Source organism: Acartia tonsa, chromosome 9 (assembly GCF_053477335.1).
Source record: "Acartia tonsa isolate MP-2025a chromosome 9, ASM5347733v1, whole genome shotgun sequence".
In the NCBI taxonomy this organism is placed as follows: Eukaryota; Metazoa; Arthropoda; class Copepoda; order Calanoida; family Acartiidae; genus Acartia; species Acartia tonsa.
Window position 1 is genome coordinate 47,913,498 of NC_137268.1, and position 19,767 is coordinate 47,933,264.

The 19,767-nt window shown below is 32.0% G+C and overlaps 1 protein-coding gene across 4 annotated transcripts in view; it reads left to right on the forward strand.

The window, feature by feature from the left end:
* Positions 1–19,767, forward strand: part of LOC145329104 (calcium-activated potassium channel slowpoke-like) — a 282,479-nt gene that overhangs the window by 136,742 nt on the left and 125,970 nt on the right. For all 4 annotated transcript variants that reach the window (XM_080173138.1, XM_080173139.1, XM_080173140.1 and 1 more), the window contains exons 9-12: positions 2,552–2,598; positions 6,364–6,464; positions 12,950–13,015; positions 13,816–13,906. In XM_080173138.1, the coding sequence (XP_080029264.1) occupies positions 2,552–2,598; positions 6,364–6,464; positions 12,950–13,015; positions 13,816–13,906 (305 nt within the window). The remainder of the gene's footprint in view (positions 1–2,551; positions 2,599–6,363; positions 6,465–12,949; positions 13,016–13,815; positions 13,907–19,767) is intronic.

The window sequence follows — 19,767 nt, forward strand, 5'->3', positions numbered from 1 at the left end:
TGGTTCATTCATTTAGTTTAGTGTCCGAACGTTAATCCACTAATTACAACAAAATGGATAATTTTGTGTATCATCATTGGGGATATTACTCAATTTATCGTCCATTGTCTTATCCCTTTAGATCCTTGGATTATAATAAGTTTAGCAACAATTATAAATAATTACAACTTTGTACAACAAGTTCTTATTATCATGATAAACTTTTTTTTTACGCAATTTAATTTTTAACTTTTTGTATTACTAATAATTTTTAAAAATTAATAAAAAAGAAAGTAATCCCTGTCAAAAAGTTATACAAACATTAAACAAGGATGACAACATCCATAAAAGCGAAGCACTGAAACGGGAGGACAAAGTAAGTAAATTGCTTGATACAGGATAATGTTTATGGACATACTTACAATTTTAGAACTTGATTATAGAGTTGCTTAGCTTATAATATTGTACTTTGTTGTCCCAGGAATCAATATACCAAAAATCAGATCAAACGGATGATTAGATCACAAAAAAAATTGTTGTTAAAAAAGTAGATAAATCAACATGTTTAAAATGGACGTACGGACATTCTGGTAATGATAATAGAGTTGCTACGCTTCCCAAATCGTACCTAACTACTACAGGAATCACCATGCAAAGTTTGAAATCGTTTGGACAATTCTAACATGCCTAAATTAACGAATTAAAGCTAACTATCTCGGACGGACGGACCGACCCTAATTATAGAAAAGCTTCGCTTTTAATAATATCTTATTTTCCTTTTTGTGTTAACGGTTGTTAGTGAAACTTTAAACGAATATTAACCCTTACAGATCGGGGGGGGGGGGGCTCCAAGAGCCCCCCCCTCTAGTTTTTTCAATCTCATTTTTTTTGTAGGTAAGATGGAGTGCTGTGACTTCATGACTTTTTAAGTTTAGTAATTATACGTCGGCAAGAGTTGATTTTATTAGGATATCTGGTCTGTGTCGGTCGTGGTGTCCGGTCAAAGTCGGTTGGGTAGCACCAAAATTAGAAAAAAATTCTAAAAAAATCTTAATTTCTACATTATGACTTTTGTGTATAAGGAGAAACATAAAATTTTTTTGGTGAATACTTAGATATCAATGACATTCTGAGAAAAAATGTGTTATGACCGTTTGACCGCTCCCTGACCGACTTTATGACCGATTTTTGTCCGGCTTTTACTACAGACATATATCATGAATATCCTGGCTTCTATTACAGCTAGAGTCCTATAAATTTTTTTGGTAAATCCTTGAGCAACATCAAACAGATAAAAATATTAATCGGCGCCGCCAACCGCCGTTTTACCGCCGTAACCGCCGAAAATGGCGGTTTCTGTTATTTGCCGTTTTTTGGCGATGATCAGAAAAAGTAATTTATTTGTTATGAAAAATAAAAGTTCGTCCTAAAATTTGGTCATCCTAGCTGCAAAATTGGCCGCTCTACAGCTGTTTTAAAATTTAGCGGCTGGCCGCTAAAAAGCGGCTAAGGAGCGGCCTGGCTGTTATGACTAGAAAAAGTAATTTTCTCTAAAAATACACATGAACCACCAGAAAAAAATTTTACGTCTTTATCTGTAATAGGAGCCGAGATAGAGGGGGGGGGGCTCTTGGAGCCCCCCCCCCCCCCCCCGATCTATTAAGGTGGGAATTGGGGCCCGAGCTGTAAGGGTTAATGAGATAACGATTTAGAATTGTTATGTAGATAATTTGTCAGCTATAGCCACTTATTATTAAAACCAAATAGTCGACATCAACCATAAAAATCTTAGTGACTGTCCGAAGATGATTTTAAAGTAGCTGCGCCTTTTTAACTATGGCCATTCTTTTCAGATAGGACTAACCTTACAGGATTCTACCCGTGCTTTACTGAAAATTACTAAACCTTTAACTTTTAAACATTACATTACAAGGATGACAACATCCACAAAAGCGAAGCACTGAAACGGTTGGACAAACGGAAATTAACACTTGTATAGTGTCAGAACTAAATAATCAGAATATAAATGTATAAGAGTCGAAGCAAAATTGTAAGTAAATTTGTTGAAAAACTGTTTGATACAGGGTAATGTTTATTGACATATTTACACTTTCAGTTGTTTTGCTTATAATATTGTACTTTGTTGTCCTATGAATCGGTATACCAAAAATCAGAGTAATCGGATAATTAGATCACATAAAAATTTGATGTTAAAAAAGTAAAAAAATCAACTTGTTTAAAATGTACGTACGGACATTCTGGTAATGATTATAGAGTTGCTACGCTTTCTAAATCATACCCAACAACTACAGGAATCACCATGCAAAGTTTGAAATCGATAGGGCAATTCTAACCTGCCTAACTTAACAAAAAAAGCTATCCGTTACAGACGTACGGACGGATGGATCGATCGACCCTAATCATAGAAAAGCTTCGCTTTTAAAAACACTCAGCTAAAATGTAGTAATATATTTCTAACAGATACATCTAATCCTTATCAATTTCCTTAATCATTTATATACAAAAGTTTTTAAATAATAGAGAATTTTATTCATTTTTTATTTTGTTTTAGGTTTGATGGAAGAATGTGTTTCTTGGGTTGATTCTTTAACACTTCAGGTGCACAATATTGTAATATTTAATATGTCTCCAAAGTTTTTTTTATTCGTTTTGGGACTTTTATCATATTTAGATTTGTCGATTCATTAAGTTGAACGTTTCAACCACTATTTGTAATCTACAGAAGGGGTAATTTTGTACATAAATTTATCGGCGATTGTCTTGACCCTTTAGATCCCAGATTATACAGTCTTGACGCAGATTGATTCTCTTATTAAATTTTCTAGATCGTTTCAGTATTACAGCTAACTGTTCTTTTTAAATAAAAAACATTCTTAGATAGTTGTTCCTGTTCTAATAATTGTTGCATTTTTGAAAAGCGAAGCTTTTCTATAAGTAGGGTTTGCTCGTCAATATATGCGAATCAACCCTATAATCGTTACCAGAAATTCCGTTGGTCCATTTGAAACATGCTATTTCTTTATTTTATTCAACTCATTTATGGAAGAATGATTCCTAGACCAACATGATACAATATCTTAAGTGAAGCATTTTTAAACACGTCCCAAAATGTAAGTATGTCCTTTAACATAATCTTGTATTTACGTAATTTCCAACAAGTTTATATACAATTTTGTTTATACTTTTAGACTATTTCCCATTCTACATGTGTTCATGTTCGTTTGTTCTATCGTTTGATTGTTCTGCTTTTATGGATGTTGTCAACCTTGTTATATCTTGAAACTAGTAGCTAAAGAAAATTATCCAACAGTACTAATGGTATAAATTGTCTGTATAGGCAGTAATTATACCAGTTATATCTTTAGTACAATTGGCAACAAGTTAGTTTTATGGCAATTTCCCTTTTAAATGGGTTTTGTTACTAATTACACCCTCTCATGAATTTTTACTTGTTAACTATTAGTCGTTAAACATAAACGATTTATGGTAATACATTGTAGAATAGTAATCAAAACAACCTTTAAAACGAAGGAAACGTCACTAAATGAAAAAGGTTATTAATTAAAATAGTAAAGTATAATTTTAAAATGGAAAGAATAAATGATCTTAAAAAATGGCAACTGAGTTTAATTTTAATTTAACTTATTTTAAGTTATTTGTAATTCCAATAGGGTCTTTTTTTTATAAAAAAAAACATATAATAGGACCTAAAGGATAATTCAAAGACCATTTCTATATAATTTATTTTACCCTGCTTGCCAAAAAGTCTACCAGTTGAAATAGACAAAACCTGTCTACAAATTTGCCATCTGAGGCAGGGGGGAGGGGACTTTGGGCTGCGTATTACACTAGTCCCCAAAGATTTATAAAAACGTTTTCTTATTCGATGGCCTAACAACTTTGAGGATTTTTATTTAATTTTGAATAGTTGTGATTCTCTAATTATAGCGTCCAAACGTTTCAACCTTTAATTGTAATCTACAGAAGGTGATATTTTGTGTATCAACATTGGAAATGTACATCAATTTATCGGCCATTGTCTTATCCCTTCAGATCCCAGCATCTAAGGACCATTTATCGGGGATAAAGAAACAGTATAATGGATGTTAAAACATCATACCAAAATTTTTTTTTGTAATTCTGCCTGTAATAGCTTTTCTCGTATTCATTCGAATTTGGTGGTTCTCTTCCATACGAAAAACTATGTCTAGCATCGTATTATATCCAGCTTTCTAAAAATATAAAAATGTTCAATCATAAGATTAAAACTAGCTTTTTTAAGCCCGTGCCTTCGGCACCTCGGGATAAAAACTGGTTTTAATCTCATAATTGTAAATTCTATATCCGCAGAAAGCTGTTTATAATACGATGCGCGAAATAAATATTAAACGTGATTTTCTTCGCTTCTAATTAAAATAAATTTCTTAGATTTTATAAGATTTTCAAGTAAATTGCTACATTATTATGTCAGTAAGCCTTATCAATAATTTCTGATAGATATGAATTTTTAGTGGTAGTAGATTTATAAAAATAATATTCGACTTATTTGTTCAACTATCCATTAATTGCTTTAATGTTCATAAGCTTCGCTACATTTACATTATTCATATTACCATCCTTGTTTCTACCTCTAATTTCTCTGAAGAAACAATTATATTATAGAAATGGAAAAATATGGTTAAAGTTATTCTTTATTGGGCAATTATTCTTGGTAATGCTTTATGGTTAACTAGCGGCTTCGCCCCTACCCTCTATGGGCTTTTTTTCCAAGAGAGGTAATTAAAAAAAAAATCAGTACCTCTGGTGCTGCAACCACTACATTTTAAATTAACTAGGTACCTAAAAATAGTGCTACAGCCTACCTACTGCTGCTACAGAGTACCTTAAAATTTTGTTTTTGTTTTTTGGGGGGTTGTGGGTGTCCCACCCCCCAAGAAAAAACACCACCACAGGACCAATTCAATGAAGAGTAGAATACAATCGGTTCAGTGGTTACCGAGATCTTAAGGGACGGACAGACAGACAGGCGGACGGACAGACATCATTCTACTTTTCATTGGTAATCTTTAATATGAAAACTAAAACTTTTTCTTCAACTTACAAATTATAAAAATGGCCTTTGTCTCAAGAAGAACTCTTTTTATGTAGAAGCAGAGCTACCAGATAACTCACTTTGTCCTTCTGTCCGTCTGGCTACGATTTCTCATCTGCTTGTCACGATAAAAGATTGCAATAAAAATTTAAGATTCCGCAGTTAAATGATTATCCAGATTAAATGGCTTTACTTGGCTTGTATATCATAGATAGCTGAATTTGTTGTGAGGATTCTCTCACTAATGATTTTTTATTATTTTATTCTTAGGTTTTTAAGTATTGCTAATTGATTTATATGGAGTAAATGATTTGGTTGGTAGTTATTCAAGATAAACGGTTGAATTATAGCTAAATATCTAACTATTTTATTATTAACCTAAACGGTCTGCAAAAAATGCGGACCTTTTAAAATTCTAATTGCGCGGCTTGTTTTAACAGTAGAAAAATACTTGCATACCGTTAGAACCGCTATTAAAAAATGTGTTCATAGCAGTTCTAATGATATGCGTGATATTTTTATACTAATAACACAAGCCGGGCAATTTGAATTTTTAAAAAGTCCGCATTTTTTTGCACACCCTTTATCTGCTAAACTAAACAATCAATGATATGGTATGGAAAAGAGTAAAGACATTCTATATATTTGTTACCCTCTGAGCTAATATCAATACACAGCTGGTATTCCACCATAAAAAACAAACAAATAAATGAAAAGACATATACAGTATGCAGGGATCTAAAGGGATAAGACGATGGCCGATAAATTGATATACATCGCAAATGATGAAACACTTAATTAAACCATCTGTTGGTTACAAATAGTGGTTGAAACGTTTGGACACTCAACTCAATGAACCAACCAATATTAATTCACTAAAGGTTTCTAAAGTTGTTGGGCCAATTAATATGACATATCTATTATTAAACTTTGTAATAAACAGCCCATTGTCCCCTCCCTCCATGTAAAGATGTAAATAATACATAAGAATAAAAAAAAACTACGAAATATGACAGATATTGTTTTCGTAGGCAGTAGTATTTGTGTCTATGTTAATGAAATTTTGTGTTTCTTCGCCATTTTTTTTTTTGATTATCAATTTTTTGATTAGTCAGAATAGTTATTTCTTGCATCGTATTATAAACAGCTTTCCGCGGATGTAATTGCAAGTTGTAATTTAGTCTGTGTATTGGCCTATCATTGATGGTATTGTATGATGACATTTTTATAGGCACTATAAAGGGCTTGTTAACTCTTATATATATTTTCAGATTGATTTTGCACTGGGAGTAATATTTACGCTGGGCATGTTGCTCAGATTTCTGGCGGCAGAAACAACCTGGAACTTTCTCACTGAACTAGAGACAATCATAGGAACATTGTTATAACAAGTCAATCCTATTATATAAAGAAGTAAGCGTTTTTTGTCTGTCCCGAAGGATCTCGCTAACCACTCAACCGATATTGTTCTCCTTTACAGTGAAGCTTATTATAGGTCCTGGGAAGGTTTTAAACTATTTCAGGGGAGGGTGTTTTCACCCCCCTCCCCCTAAAATAATTTTTTTACTCTTTTGAAACTCAAATTAAAAATTTTATGATGTCGACTTTTCTCCTCCAACCTTAAGTGCCCCTAGAGGCTTCTAGGGGGCGTAGCCGCTAGTCTATTATACAAAGTAGAATTATGTCTTTCCGTCTGTCCGTCCGTCTGTCTGTCTGCCCGTATGTCCGTCTGTCCGTCTGTCCGTCCCTTAAGATCGCGGTAATCACCGAACCGGAAGCCGCTATTCCTATTATATAAAGTAATACGTTTTTTTGTCTGGAGCTTAAGATCTCAATAACTATTATAATATTTGGTCCTTTATTTTAGGTAAGCTTCACACAGGTCCCGTTATGATTGGAGGCTACATTTTCAAACTATCAGATTAAAGTTTTTGGATGGTTTTAAGCTTTTTTTCTAGCTACTTTAAATACAGAGCCGCTAAATGCTAGAGGCGCAGCCGCTAGTAATGTATATAGAATATATGTGGGTATAGTGGCAAGGCAAAATATGTCGTGAATTCAGCTTGCAAATATGAACCTCATTTATTGGGTCAGCTCGTTTATCCAATAGAAGGAGAGAAGATTACTATATCATTGTATAAAAGTTACAGGATATTTGTCTGATGTTTGTCCCGAATAATCTCGCTAACCGCTGAACAGATATGGTTTTCCTGTAAAGTCAAGCTTCTCAAAGGTTCAGGGAAGGTTTATCACTATTTTTGGGAAGGGTACGACATAGGGAATTTATATGATTTATCCTATTTACATTGTATACTTACAAAACAAACCATATGAATATTTCATTTCATCACTTGTCATGGTATATACTTCCTGTTTTAGAAGTAATACAAATTCTAGATCAAAGACATTACTTCAACAATAGATTTAATATAGAGACATAATCTCTAAATCAGCCAATAGAATAATATTTATGGAACAAACCAGCCATGCTATTGATTGAAATTATGTACAGATTTTGGTAGGAAAGGGAACACAGTAATAGTGTCTGACTGATTATGACGTAACAAAAAAAAATTAGCCAATGAGAGGCCACTATAAATTTTACCATTGGTCAATAACGGCCTCTCATTGGCAAATTTTTTTTTTGTTACGTCATAATCAGTCAGACACTATTACTGTGTTCAGCAAAAAGCATTTTTTTTTCATTTCTTTCAAATAATGAGTCATCTATAAATAGATGCATATAAAACTTTTCTTAGGTGAATTATATCTTGTAAAAATCTATTTCGATTATAGTGTGAAGCACAAAACAAAACATATAATAAGTTAGCAATAGATAATTAAAATGCTTAGGATAATTTTAGCTTTCTACAAATTTCGTCGCCTCATTGCTTAAATGTAAAAAATAAACAAAGGTGTTTGTCTGCTAAAGGAATCCCTTTTTAAGTTTTATTGACGTTATTTGGGGTCAGATAAACCATCTAGATATATTATGTCTATCACTTTAATACAAAAACGTAGACAAACATACCTACATATTCGATCCTTTTATTTATTTTACATACTTGTATTTCAAAGAATATATGTAGTATACTTACTACATTAGAGTTCACTTACAAGTTTTGTGAAAGGCTTTCCCTTAGAGTATCTAATGAGCACTGTACTCACTTCGGGGTCTTTATATTGCGGGGCTACCCTGTACATAATATAACCGAACCCAACCTAACTTGAACTAAAATAAAAATACCAAAAATTAACCTCTCTCTTATTTACAATGATAAGTAGCTGGACAAAGTGTATCACAAATCAGCCATGTGACGTCATAAAAGTGAGTGAGATGAGAGAAGAAGTGGGAAAGAAAACCCCTAAAAAGAGATGGATAATCCCTCATTTTTTGATGTAACAAAGCTGATTTTTAAACACTTTGTCCAGCTAGGTGAATAAATACAATGTCCCACGAAGGTAATTTTTTTAAAAATTAATCTACAACACTTTTGTCTTTTAGCATTATAGTGTTGTGTAAAAAGTTAGATCTATTCTGGCAATTCCATTTTACCTGTAAATCCAAAGTGTTTACATTAAAGGATTTTCTTCACGGGATAAAGGGATAATTACTTTAATTTTAACCTTTCAGTATTCAACCTTTGCATGGTGATTCCTGTAGTAATTAGGTACTATTTAGAAAGCGTAGCAACTCTATAGTCATTACCAAAATGTCCGCAAGTCCATTTTAAACATGTTGCTTTTTTACTTTTTTGACATCAATTTTTTTTATGTTAGAATTATCCGATTCATCTGACTTTTGGAATACTGATTTCTATTACAACAAGGTACAATGTATAAGCAAATCATCTCTATAAAATGTAAGTATGTCCTTAAATAGTAAGACGTATTCATGCAGTTTTGCAACAAATTTACTTACAATTTTGTTTATGCTTATGCAATAATTTTTTGATTATTTAATTCTGACACTCTACAAGTGTTAATGTTCGTTTGTCCTTCAATTTCAGAGCTTCGCTTTTATGGATGTTGTCATCCTTGTTTTTTTGTTGTTGATTTTATGAAATTTTCTTGTCTTCTCTTTGGGTTTTGTCCAAAATATGTTCGTTTTAATTGCAGCAGTAGATTGTTTAGTCGATTAAATATTACAAAAAAAAAGTAGCTGCGGCTTGCAAAAAAAACTTTAAAATCTACACGGCAGTGGTCACATGTCCATTTTATAGCACAACTTTTGTCTGAAAGTTAAACACAAAGAAATTCACCGGCTGTTTTATAGATGAATGAATTAAACTACCTGGCCCAAGTGGTGGAGACCCTTTTCCTTTGCTAGAAAATTGCTTTCTGTTCTTTTTTGTAGGGACTTTGCTGTCCAATAGCTAATGTATTCTTCTTTTTCTAAGATACACCAGTTATTAATTAAGGTTCGAACCCGACAACAAGCGTAAAATCTGAAGAAATATCCAGCTGACTACTTTTTATGATATTAGTGATTTTGTCCCTTGCATGAGAGTGAGGAGGTAGAAGATCTAAAACGTTCAATTTAGAGATAAAATAGCCTAAAACCATTCCTTGAGCATTTTGAAGCTTCATTTCAAGGAAAATACAAAAAAATCATTACTACTTTATACAATAGGATATTTTTTTTTAAATATCATGAATAACATTTTTTTTTATTTTCTTTACCAAAAAAAGTGTACTTGAAAAGAACAAAGTTTGCTTTTATTAGTTTTTTCCCTAGAATTGACACTTTGCAATAGGAAAATTTTAGTTGATAATAATTTTAACATTTCATTCTATAGAATTATTCCTGTACCCCAATTTCTTTCTGATGTAGAACCATATATAATACGAGCGGCTTCGCCCCTAGCCTCTAGGGGCTTCGCCCTATGAAGTAATGGGAAGTCAACCCTCCTATATAGAAATATTCAAAAAATTTATTCTTTGTTAAATTACACTGTGGTAAAATTAAACCCAGGTTGTGCGTTTTGTGCACAAAAATTTCAATTCGTACAAATTAAACCCAGGTTGTTTGCTGGATACACAAAATTTCAATTCGATAAATTAAACCTAGGTTGTTCGCATACACAAAAATAAAAAAAATTTTGGGAGGAGGGGGGGGGGGGGGGGGTTCATGGGGGCTGCGCCCCATGGAGCAGTGGGGTTCCCCCACTTTCCAATTACTGTTTTTTGTTTACAAAAGTAAAAAAAATAAAAATTTTAGAAGTTGGGATTTTTTTTTATTTTTGGGGGGATGGGGTGTCCCACCCCCCAAGAAAATAGCTTAAAACCACTAAAGGACCAGTAGGTATATTCCCAGAAGGGTAGAGCCCAATTTGTTTAGCAGTTACTGAGATTTTACAAAAAATGTAAAAAAAATTTTTTGGGGGGTGGTTTTTTTAGTTTTTTGGGGGGGGTTAGGGGTGTCTCATTCAAGTGTTTCATTATAGCCAAACACAATAGTAAAGAATAAAGATAGAGTTAAAGGGAATGTTTAGTAAACAAGGATGAAAACATCCATAAGTAGCGAAGCACAAAAATTATGTATAAGAATTTAAAGATTAGTTGTCAAAAACATGAACAATTGGGGAAAAATCACGAAACCTTTTCAACATTTGTTTTTAATTTTTTAATGCTTATTTAATACTTATATTTGCGATTACTTTTATATAATGAAATCTTCCAATTTTTAACATTTACAAAACGGCCTGCTGTATTGCATCAAGATCCATGACAGATCTATATAGGAAATAAATGTCTATAAATGAGTTTTCCAAAGGTCAGATGTTAAAAACTCATACTGGTTCAATAATCAATAATAAACTCTCAATGACCAGAATGATAAGACCCATTATTTTACTCTATGAAGAATAAATTAAATTTTTTATTTCATGTTGCTATTCAAATTATATTGAAGTATTAAATTTCTATTCATAAAATAGAAAATTTAAGTTTATAATATAGTAAATCAAGGAAAACTAAGTTTTAATGTAATATGATACTAGCGAAGCGCCCGAATGTGTTCAGATATTAAACTAAAATTTAACATTTAGCTAAATAGTTTAACCCTTTCAGGACAATAATTTTAAACAAAAAACATTAGGATCCTAAAATATTTTAAAGAAAGAGAGACAAAATTATAAATACGGTTTTAAGTAAAAATAATGAAATTAAAATAAAGACGGAATAAAAGGGAAGTGAGAGAGAGGGACATTAAATCTTTAAAAAATGATGAATAAACGAAACTATAAAAGTCATAGAAATCTTTATGAGTAACTTGATTTATAGTACGGTTCGGAGAGAGATAGAGATTGAGGGATAGGTCAATGGAAGAAATAAGATTAATAGTCGGGGATAGGTCAATGGAAGAAAAATGATTAATAGTCGGGGATAGGTCAAGGGAAGAAAAAAAGTTAATAGTCAGGGATAGGTCAATGGAAGAAAAATGATTAATAGTCGGGGATAGGTTAAGGGAAGAAAAAAAGTTAATAGTCAGGGATAGGTCAATGGAAGAAAAATGATTAATAGTCGGGGATAGGTCAAGGGAAGAAAAAAAGTTAATAGTCAGGAATAGGTCAATGGAAGAAAAATGATTAATAGTTGGGGATAGGTCAATGAAAGAAAAAAGGTTAATAGTCGGGGATAGGTCAATGGAAGAAAAAAAGGTTAATAGTCAGGGATAGGTCAATGGAAGAAATAAGATTAATAGTCGGAGATAGGTCAATGGAAGAAAAGAAAATTAATAGTCGGGGATAAGTCAATGGAAGAAAAAAGGTTAATAGTCGGGGATAGGTCAATGGAAGAAAAAAAGGTTAATATTCAGGGATAGGTTAATGGAAGAAAACTGATTAATAGTTGGGGATAGGTCAATGGAAGAAAAAAGGTTAATAGTCGGGGATAGGTCAATGGAAGAAAAAAAGTTAATAGTCAGGGATAGGTCAATGGAAGAAATAAGATTAATAGTCGGGGATAGGTCAAGGGAAGAAAAAAAGTTAACAGTCAGGGATAGGTCAATGGAAGAAAAATGATTAATAGTCGGGGATAGGTCAAGGGAAGAAAAAAAGTTAATAGTCAGGAATAGGTTAATGGAAGAAAAATGATTAATAGTCGGGGATAGGTCAATGGAAGAAATAAGATTAATAGTCGGGGATAGGTCAATGGAAGAAAAAAGGTTAATAGTCGGGGATAGGTCAATGGAAGAAAAAAAGGTTAATAGTCAGGGATAGGTCAATTGAAGAAAAAAGATTAATAGTGGGGGATAGGTCAATGGAAGAAAAAAAGGTTAATAGTCAGGGATAGGTCAATGGAAGAAAAAAAGGTTAATAGTCAGGGATAGGTCAATGGAAGAAATAAGATTAATAGTCGGGGATAGGTCAATGGAAGAAAAAAAGTTAATAGTCGGGGATAGGTCAATGGAATAATAGGGTTAATATTCAGAAGTGAGATAACGTAGAATATAATTTTTTAGGTGGTGCCTGCACCACCGATTCACTAGTATATCATGACATGACATGACGTTGTGATATTTTCGACGAGTGTCAAAAATAGATTCGCTTCAAAAAAGAATTATATTAGTTATTTCTCGCATTGTATTATAAACAGCTTTCCGCGGATATAAAATGTACAATTACAAGATTAAAACAAGTTTATTTTAGCCCCGAGGTGCCGAAGGTACCGGCTAAAAAAACTGTTTTTAATCTTATGATCGTGCATTCTTATATTCGTAGAAAACTGGATATTACGATGCTAGACATAGTTTTTTTGGTATGGATAAGAACTGGTTATAATCCACCGGATCAGAATAGGTTTGGAATGAATATGATAAAGTATTTAAAAAATTGACTTGTTATGAATTTTGTCAGATTTAATAACTCTGCCACCATTATTCCTCTCTGTATGGTATGAAAGAACCTGGATAGGACTTAGGTAAGTGTCATTTTACATTTCCGTTGAACTGAAACCGTTTTTTGGCCATACCATTAAATAATATGTATTGTATATTAACCATTTTCCATAAAAATAAAATTAATCCATGTTTTGTTGGCCCTGGCCATTGCACTCTCGGGGCCAAGAAAACGGATATAATACTGTAATATACATTTATTTTGTCTTCCGTGGAAAACTGGTTATGATTCGATGCGATAAAAACGTCCAATGGCTATCGAGATCTAAGATAGGCAGACATCCTGTTACTCACAGTTAAGGATTAAAATACTTTTTTTCCCCGCATTTAATTTGAAGGATTAAAGCAAACTTTATAGAGTAAGCCAAATTCATGATTGTTTGAAGTCTTAAAAGTTTACAACTTTTACATATAGGTTAGGTCAGATTTATTAATAGGCTGAGTATACTAAAGCCTTATTAATGGGAAAACATAATACTTAATGCTTTTAACTTCAAATTAAGGCTTTTAAACCAAAAAACTAAAAAATAAGAAAAACATTTAAGTAAAAAGTATTCTGTTATTGCTTTCAATAAAGACAAAAAAAATCGTAATGTCAAGCTAACAGATAAGTTTTATGTTAAAACTTATGTGGCAGGACAAAGTGTCTCAAAAATCAATCATGTGACGTCATAAAAAAATGAAAGGAGAAATGGGAAAGAAAACCTCTAAAAAGAGATGGATAATAACTCATTTTATGACGTTACAAGGCTGATTTTTTTAAACCTTGTCCACCTACAAACTTATTGATAAAATTCACCAAAAAGCAAGTTTTTATTTTTAGATTTTTTCGTTGTCTGTTTGTAGCTGGACTGCCCAATGTGCTAGTGTACCTTAGACTTCTTACACATTCAAGCAGTATTCGTTTAGCCCAGGTAAAACTTTCTGGATATTTTACTATCTACCTAAATATCTATCTGTACATCTAGTTTTCTATCTATCTATCCATATTTATCTAATGTGCTAGTGTACCTTAGACTTCTTACACATTCAAGCAGCATTCGTTTAGCCCAGGTAAAACTTTCTGGAGTTCTGACTATCTATCTATCTATCTGTACATCTAGTTTTCTATCTATCTATCTAATGTGCTAGTGTACCTTAAACTTCTTACACATTCAAGCAGTATTCGTTTAGCCCAGGTATCTATCTATAAACCTTTCTGGCTATCTAACTATCTATCTATCTATATCTATCTAATGTGCAAGTGTACCTTAGACTTCTTACCCATACAAGCAGTATTCGTTTAGCCCAGGTAAACCTTTTTGGATTTCTGACTATCTATACATCTAGTTTTCTATCTATCTATCCATATCTATCTAATGTGCTAGTGTACCTTAGACTTCTTACACATTCAAGCAGTATTCGTTCAGCCAAGGTATCTATCTATAAACCTTTCTGGCTATCTGGCTATCTACCTATCTATCTGTACATCTAGTTTCCTATCTATCTATCTATATATATCTAATGTGCTAGTGTACCTTAGACTTCTTACACATTCAAGCAGTATTCGTTCAGCCAAGGTATCTATCTATAAACCTTTCTGGCTATCTAACTATCTATCTATCTATATCTATCTAATGTGCTAACTTGTACCTTAGACTTCTTACACATTCAAGCAGTATTCGTTTAGCCCAGGTATCTATCTATAAACCTTTCTGGCTATCTAACTATCTATCTATCTATATCTATCTAATGTGCTAACTTGTACCTTAGACTTCTTACACATTCAAGCAGTATTCGTTTAGCCCAGGTATCTATCTATAAACCTTTCTGGCTATCTAACTATCTATCTATCTATATCTATCTAATGTGCTAACTTGTACCTTAGACTTCTTACACATTCAAGCAGTATTCGTTTAGCCCAGGTATCTATCTATAAACCTTTCTGGCTATCTAACTATCTATCTATCTATATCTATCTAATGTGCTAACTTGTACCTTAGACTTCTTACACATTCAAGCAGTATTCGTTTAGCCCAGGTATCTATCTAAGCACTATACTGTAAGTTTTTTTTATAAGTTCGATATTTCGCCATAACTCTGCCAAAAATGCTTTCAAAACAGACCCTTTTCGACCTAAGATACTGAAACAGTTCCTTTATTTAATACTTATATTTGCGATTACTTTTATTTAATGAAATCTTCCAATTTTTAACATTTACAAAACGGCCTGCTGTATTGCATCAAGATCCATGACAGATCTATATAGGAAATAAATGTCTATAAACGAGCTCAAGTTTTCCAAAGGTCAGATGTTAAAAACTCATACTGGTTCAATAATCAATAATTAACTCTCAATGACCAGAATGATAAGACCCATTATTTTACTCTATGAAGAATAAATTAAATTTTTTATTTCACGTTGCTATTCAAATTATATTGAAGTATTAAATTTCTATTCATAAAATAGAAAATTTAAGTTTATAATATAGTAAATCAAGGAAAACTAAGTTTTAATGTAATATGATACTAGCGACGCACCCGAATGTGTTCAGATATTAAACTAAAATTTAACATTTAGCTAAATAGTTTAACCCTTTCAGGACGATAATTTTCATTAAGACAAAATTATAAATATGGTTTTAAATAAAAATAATGAAATTAAAATAAAGACGGAAGAAAAGGGAAGTGAGAGAGAGGGACATTAAATCTTTTAAAAATGATGAAAAAACGAAACTATAAAAGTCGTAGTAATCTTTATGAGTAACTTGATTTGTAGTACGGTTCGGAGAGAGAGAGATTGAAATAAGATTAATAGTCGGGGATAGGTCAATGGAAGAAAAATGATTAATAGTCGGGGATAGGTCAATGGAAGAAATAAGATTAATAGTTGGGGATAGGTCAATGGAAGAAATAAGATTAATAGTCGGGGATAGGTCAATGGAAGAAATAAGATTAATAGTCGGGGATAGGTGAATGGAAGAAAAAAAGTTAATATTCGGGGATAGGTCAATGGAAGAAAAATAGTTAATAGTCGGGGATAGGTCAATGTAAGAAATAAGATTAATAGTCGGGAATAGGTCAATGGAAGAAAAAAGTTTAATAGTTGGGGATAGGTCAATGGAAGAAAAAAAGGTTAATATACAGGGATAGCTCAATGGAAGAAAAAAAGGTTAATAGTCGGGGATAGGTCAATGGAAGAAAAAAAGGTTAATATACAGGGATAGCTCAATGGAAGAAAAAAAGGTTAATAGTCGGGGATAGGTCAATGGAAGAAAAAAAGGATTATAGTCGGGGATAGGTCGATGGAAGAAAAAAAGGTTTATAGTCGCGAATAGGTCAATGGAAGAAAAAAAGGTTTATAGTCGGGGATAGGTCAATGGAAGAAAAAAAGGATTATAGTTGGGGATAGGTCAATGGAAGAAAAAAAGGTTTATAGTCGGGGATAGGTCAATGGAAGAAAAATAGTTAATAGTCGGGGATAAGTCAATGGAAGAAGAAAGGGTAATAGTCAGGAATAGGTCAATGGAAGAAAAAAAGTTAATATTCGGGGATAGGTTAATGGAAGAAAAATAGTTAATATTCGGGGATAGGTCAATGGAAGAAAAATGATTAATAGTCGGGGATAGTTCAATGGAAGAAAAATTATTAATAGTCGGGGATAGGTCAATGGAAGAAAAAAAGTTAATATTCAGGGATAGGTCAATGAAAGAAAAAAGGTTAATAGTCGGGGATAGGTCAATAGAAGAAAAGAAAATTAATAGTCGGGGATAGGTCAATGGAAGAAAAAAGTTTAATAGTTGGGGATAGTTAAATGGAAGAAAAAAAGGTTAATATACAGGGATAGCTCAATGGAAGAAAAAAAAATGTTAATAGTCGGGGATAGGTCAATGGAAAAAAAAAGGTAAATAGTCGGGGATAGGTCAATGGAAGAATAGGGTTAATATTCAGAAGTGAGATAACGTAGAATATAATTTTTTAGGTGGTGCCTGCTGCGCACCACCGATTCACTAGTAAGCTATAAAATCAAAAGAAAAATCTTACACCCAAAATTGCATATTTTTTTGTATTTTCATTAGTTTCCCATGAAATAGAAAGATATTATAAAAATAATTACATGGGCTTGTAAAGCAACTGTTGTAGTATATTAGGTCAAAAAAGGTCTGTTTTGAAAGCTTTTGAAAGAGTTGTGGCAAAATATATGATCGAACATATAAAAAATTTACAGACTGTAGTATCTTTTTTGATTTTCTATCTAACTAGAAATCCATCTATCTAAGTCATTAAATATTTCAACTTTTCCCGCCGTCTAGCAACATATATGTATAGTATATCTGTCTTTATAACAGATCTATAGTATAGATGTATATATAGACAACTACCTGCCTTCCTTTTTCAAAGACCTCTTTCGTCTGCTTTTAATTAAATTTTTGCTACTTTGCTGTTTTAATATAAGCGACATCATTGGTTGATTTTCAATGATCTAATAGAAAGGTTGCACAAGGTGGTTGCGATAGGGAGTTACAGTTATTTAACCCTTTCTCCCTCTAGTGTTTTACTCTAATGTCTGTATATCCAACCAATTAATTTTCAACACGGTCAAAACTAAAAATAAACCAATTTATTTATATGTTTAATTAACAACAGTTTGAATAAAACAAAGCGTTTAATACATGATCAATCATAATGTAATTAGATATATTCAAAATAGGTCTATACTATGAATAGAATATAAGTATTTCAGTCAAGTACGGCTTTCAAAAAACTAAACTACTTTGTTTTCATAGAATAATTTGAAGAAAAAAAACACTAAGATCTTTTTCAGTATGGCTTCGAAACCGATCAATATCCGCTGGATTAGATACGGTTTTCAACAATATTGTAAAATCATGTATCATATTATAAACAATTTTCCCAAATATTTTCAAAAGCGAAGCTTTTCTATAATTAGGGTCGGTCCGTCCGTCCGTACGTCCGTCCGAGATAGATAGCTTTTATTCGTTAATTTAGGCATGTTAGAATTGTCCTATCGATTTCAATCTTTGCTTGATTATTCCTGTAGTAGTTAGGTACGATTTAGAAAGAGTAGCAACTCTATAATCATTACCAAAATGTCCGTACGTCCATTTTTAATATGTTGATTATTTTACTTTTTAAACAACAAATCTTTATGTGATCTTATTATCCGTTTGGTCTGTTTGTCCTACCATTTCAGTGCTTCGCTTTTATGGATGTTGTCATCCTTGTTTTTTTTAAATTACAAGTTTTGTTAGCCCTGACTATCGGCTCATCGGGGCTAACATTACTGGTTTTAATCTTTAATATCCGCGGAATACAATAATATAAATAACTATAATACCGATTGATATGAAATATTGAATGAACTTAGTTTAAAAGTAAAAAAACGGATGCATGAATAAAAATCATCTAACGTGAAATATTTCCATATATGTAGAATTCAAATTAATTCTTCTAAAAGATCAAGAAAGAAAAAATAATAAAAAAGGCTTTAATATTGTTTGATAATATTGAACTCTGAAAAAGTACATTAGACGTAAACTTTTTTATACCTTTTACAATTTTTCTCTTGGTACTGTTTATAAGGTTTGAATAAATTTAGGTATTTTCGACGAAGCCCAATCTGTCCTTTTTTTGATTCCCGTGACGTCATAAAAATGAGGGATTACCCATCTCTTTTTTAGGTGTTTTATCTCCCACTTCTCCTCTCATCTCCCTAATTTCTATGACGTCACAGGAATCAAAAGTAGGACAGATTGGGCTTCGTCATATTTTTCCGTATTCTTAATTTTTTTGAAATAAAAGAAAGAAATGTAATAAAAAAATATTTTAAATCAATTAAATCAATTTTTGTACACCCTAAAAAGTTTTTTATTCAATTTTTTTGTTGACACTAAATCAGCGCCTCTTTTTATTATTTATATAATTTTATTTTAAACAAGGATGACAATATCCAAAAAAGCAAAGTTCTGAAACGGTAGGACAAACGAACATTAACACTTGTAGAGTTCAGAACTGAATAATCAGAATATAAATGTAAAACACTCGAAGCAAAATTATAAGTAAACTTGGTAAAAAACTGTTTAAATACAGGATTATGTTTAAGGACATACTTACATGTACTTGATTATAGAGATGCTTTGATTTGTACACTGTACTTAGTTATTATAGAAATCAGTATTAAAAAAATCAGACCAATCGGATTATTTTATCACATAAAAATTAGCTGTTAAAAAGTTTAAAAATTAACATGTTTAAAATGGACGAACTGACATTCTGGTCAAGATTATAGAGTTGCTACGCTTTCTAAGTCGTACCTAACTTCTACAGGATTCATCTTGCAAAGTTTGAAATCGATAGAACAATTCTAACATGCCTAAATTAACGAAAAAAAGTATCCGTTACGTACGGACGGACGGACCGACCCTAATTATAGAAACGCTTTTCTTTTAATACTTTTATTTTAAACAACATCTAGAAAAATCTGTGAAAGCCTCATTGTTTTTTTGGGGGAAGATTAATTAATTGTTCAAAGTTTTAAATAAAATAATATTGTGTAATTGTACTTTCAATAGAAGCTAAACAAGTCTGGACAAAAAGTTTATTACAACTTGTTAAAGTTCCTAATTTTGAGTTTCTTGATGCGTTTTTATATCTGCTAAAAACTAGTTCTATTTTGTGTCACTAGCGGCAGCACCACTGGCTTCTAAGGGAGCGGCAGGGTAATATTATAGCCAAAACCTTAAAGAATAAGTTTAAAATAGCCTAAAACCAACCC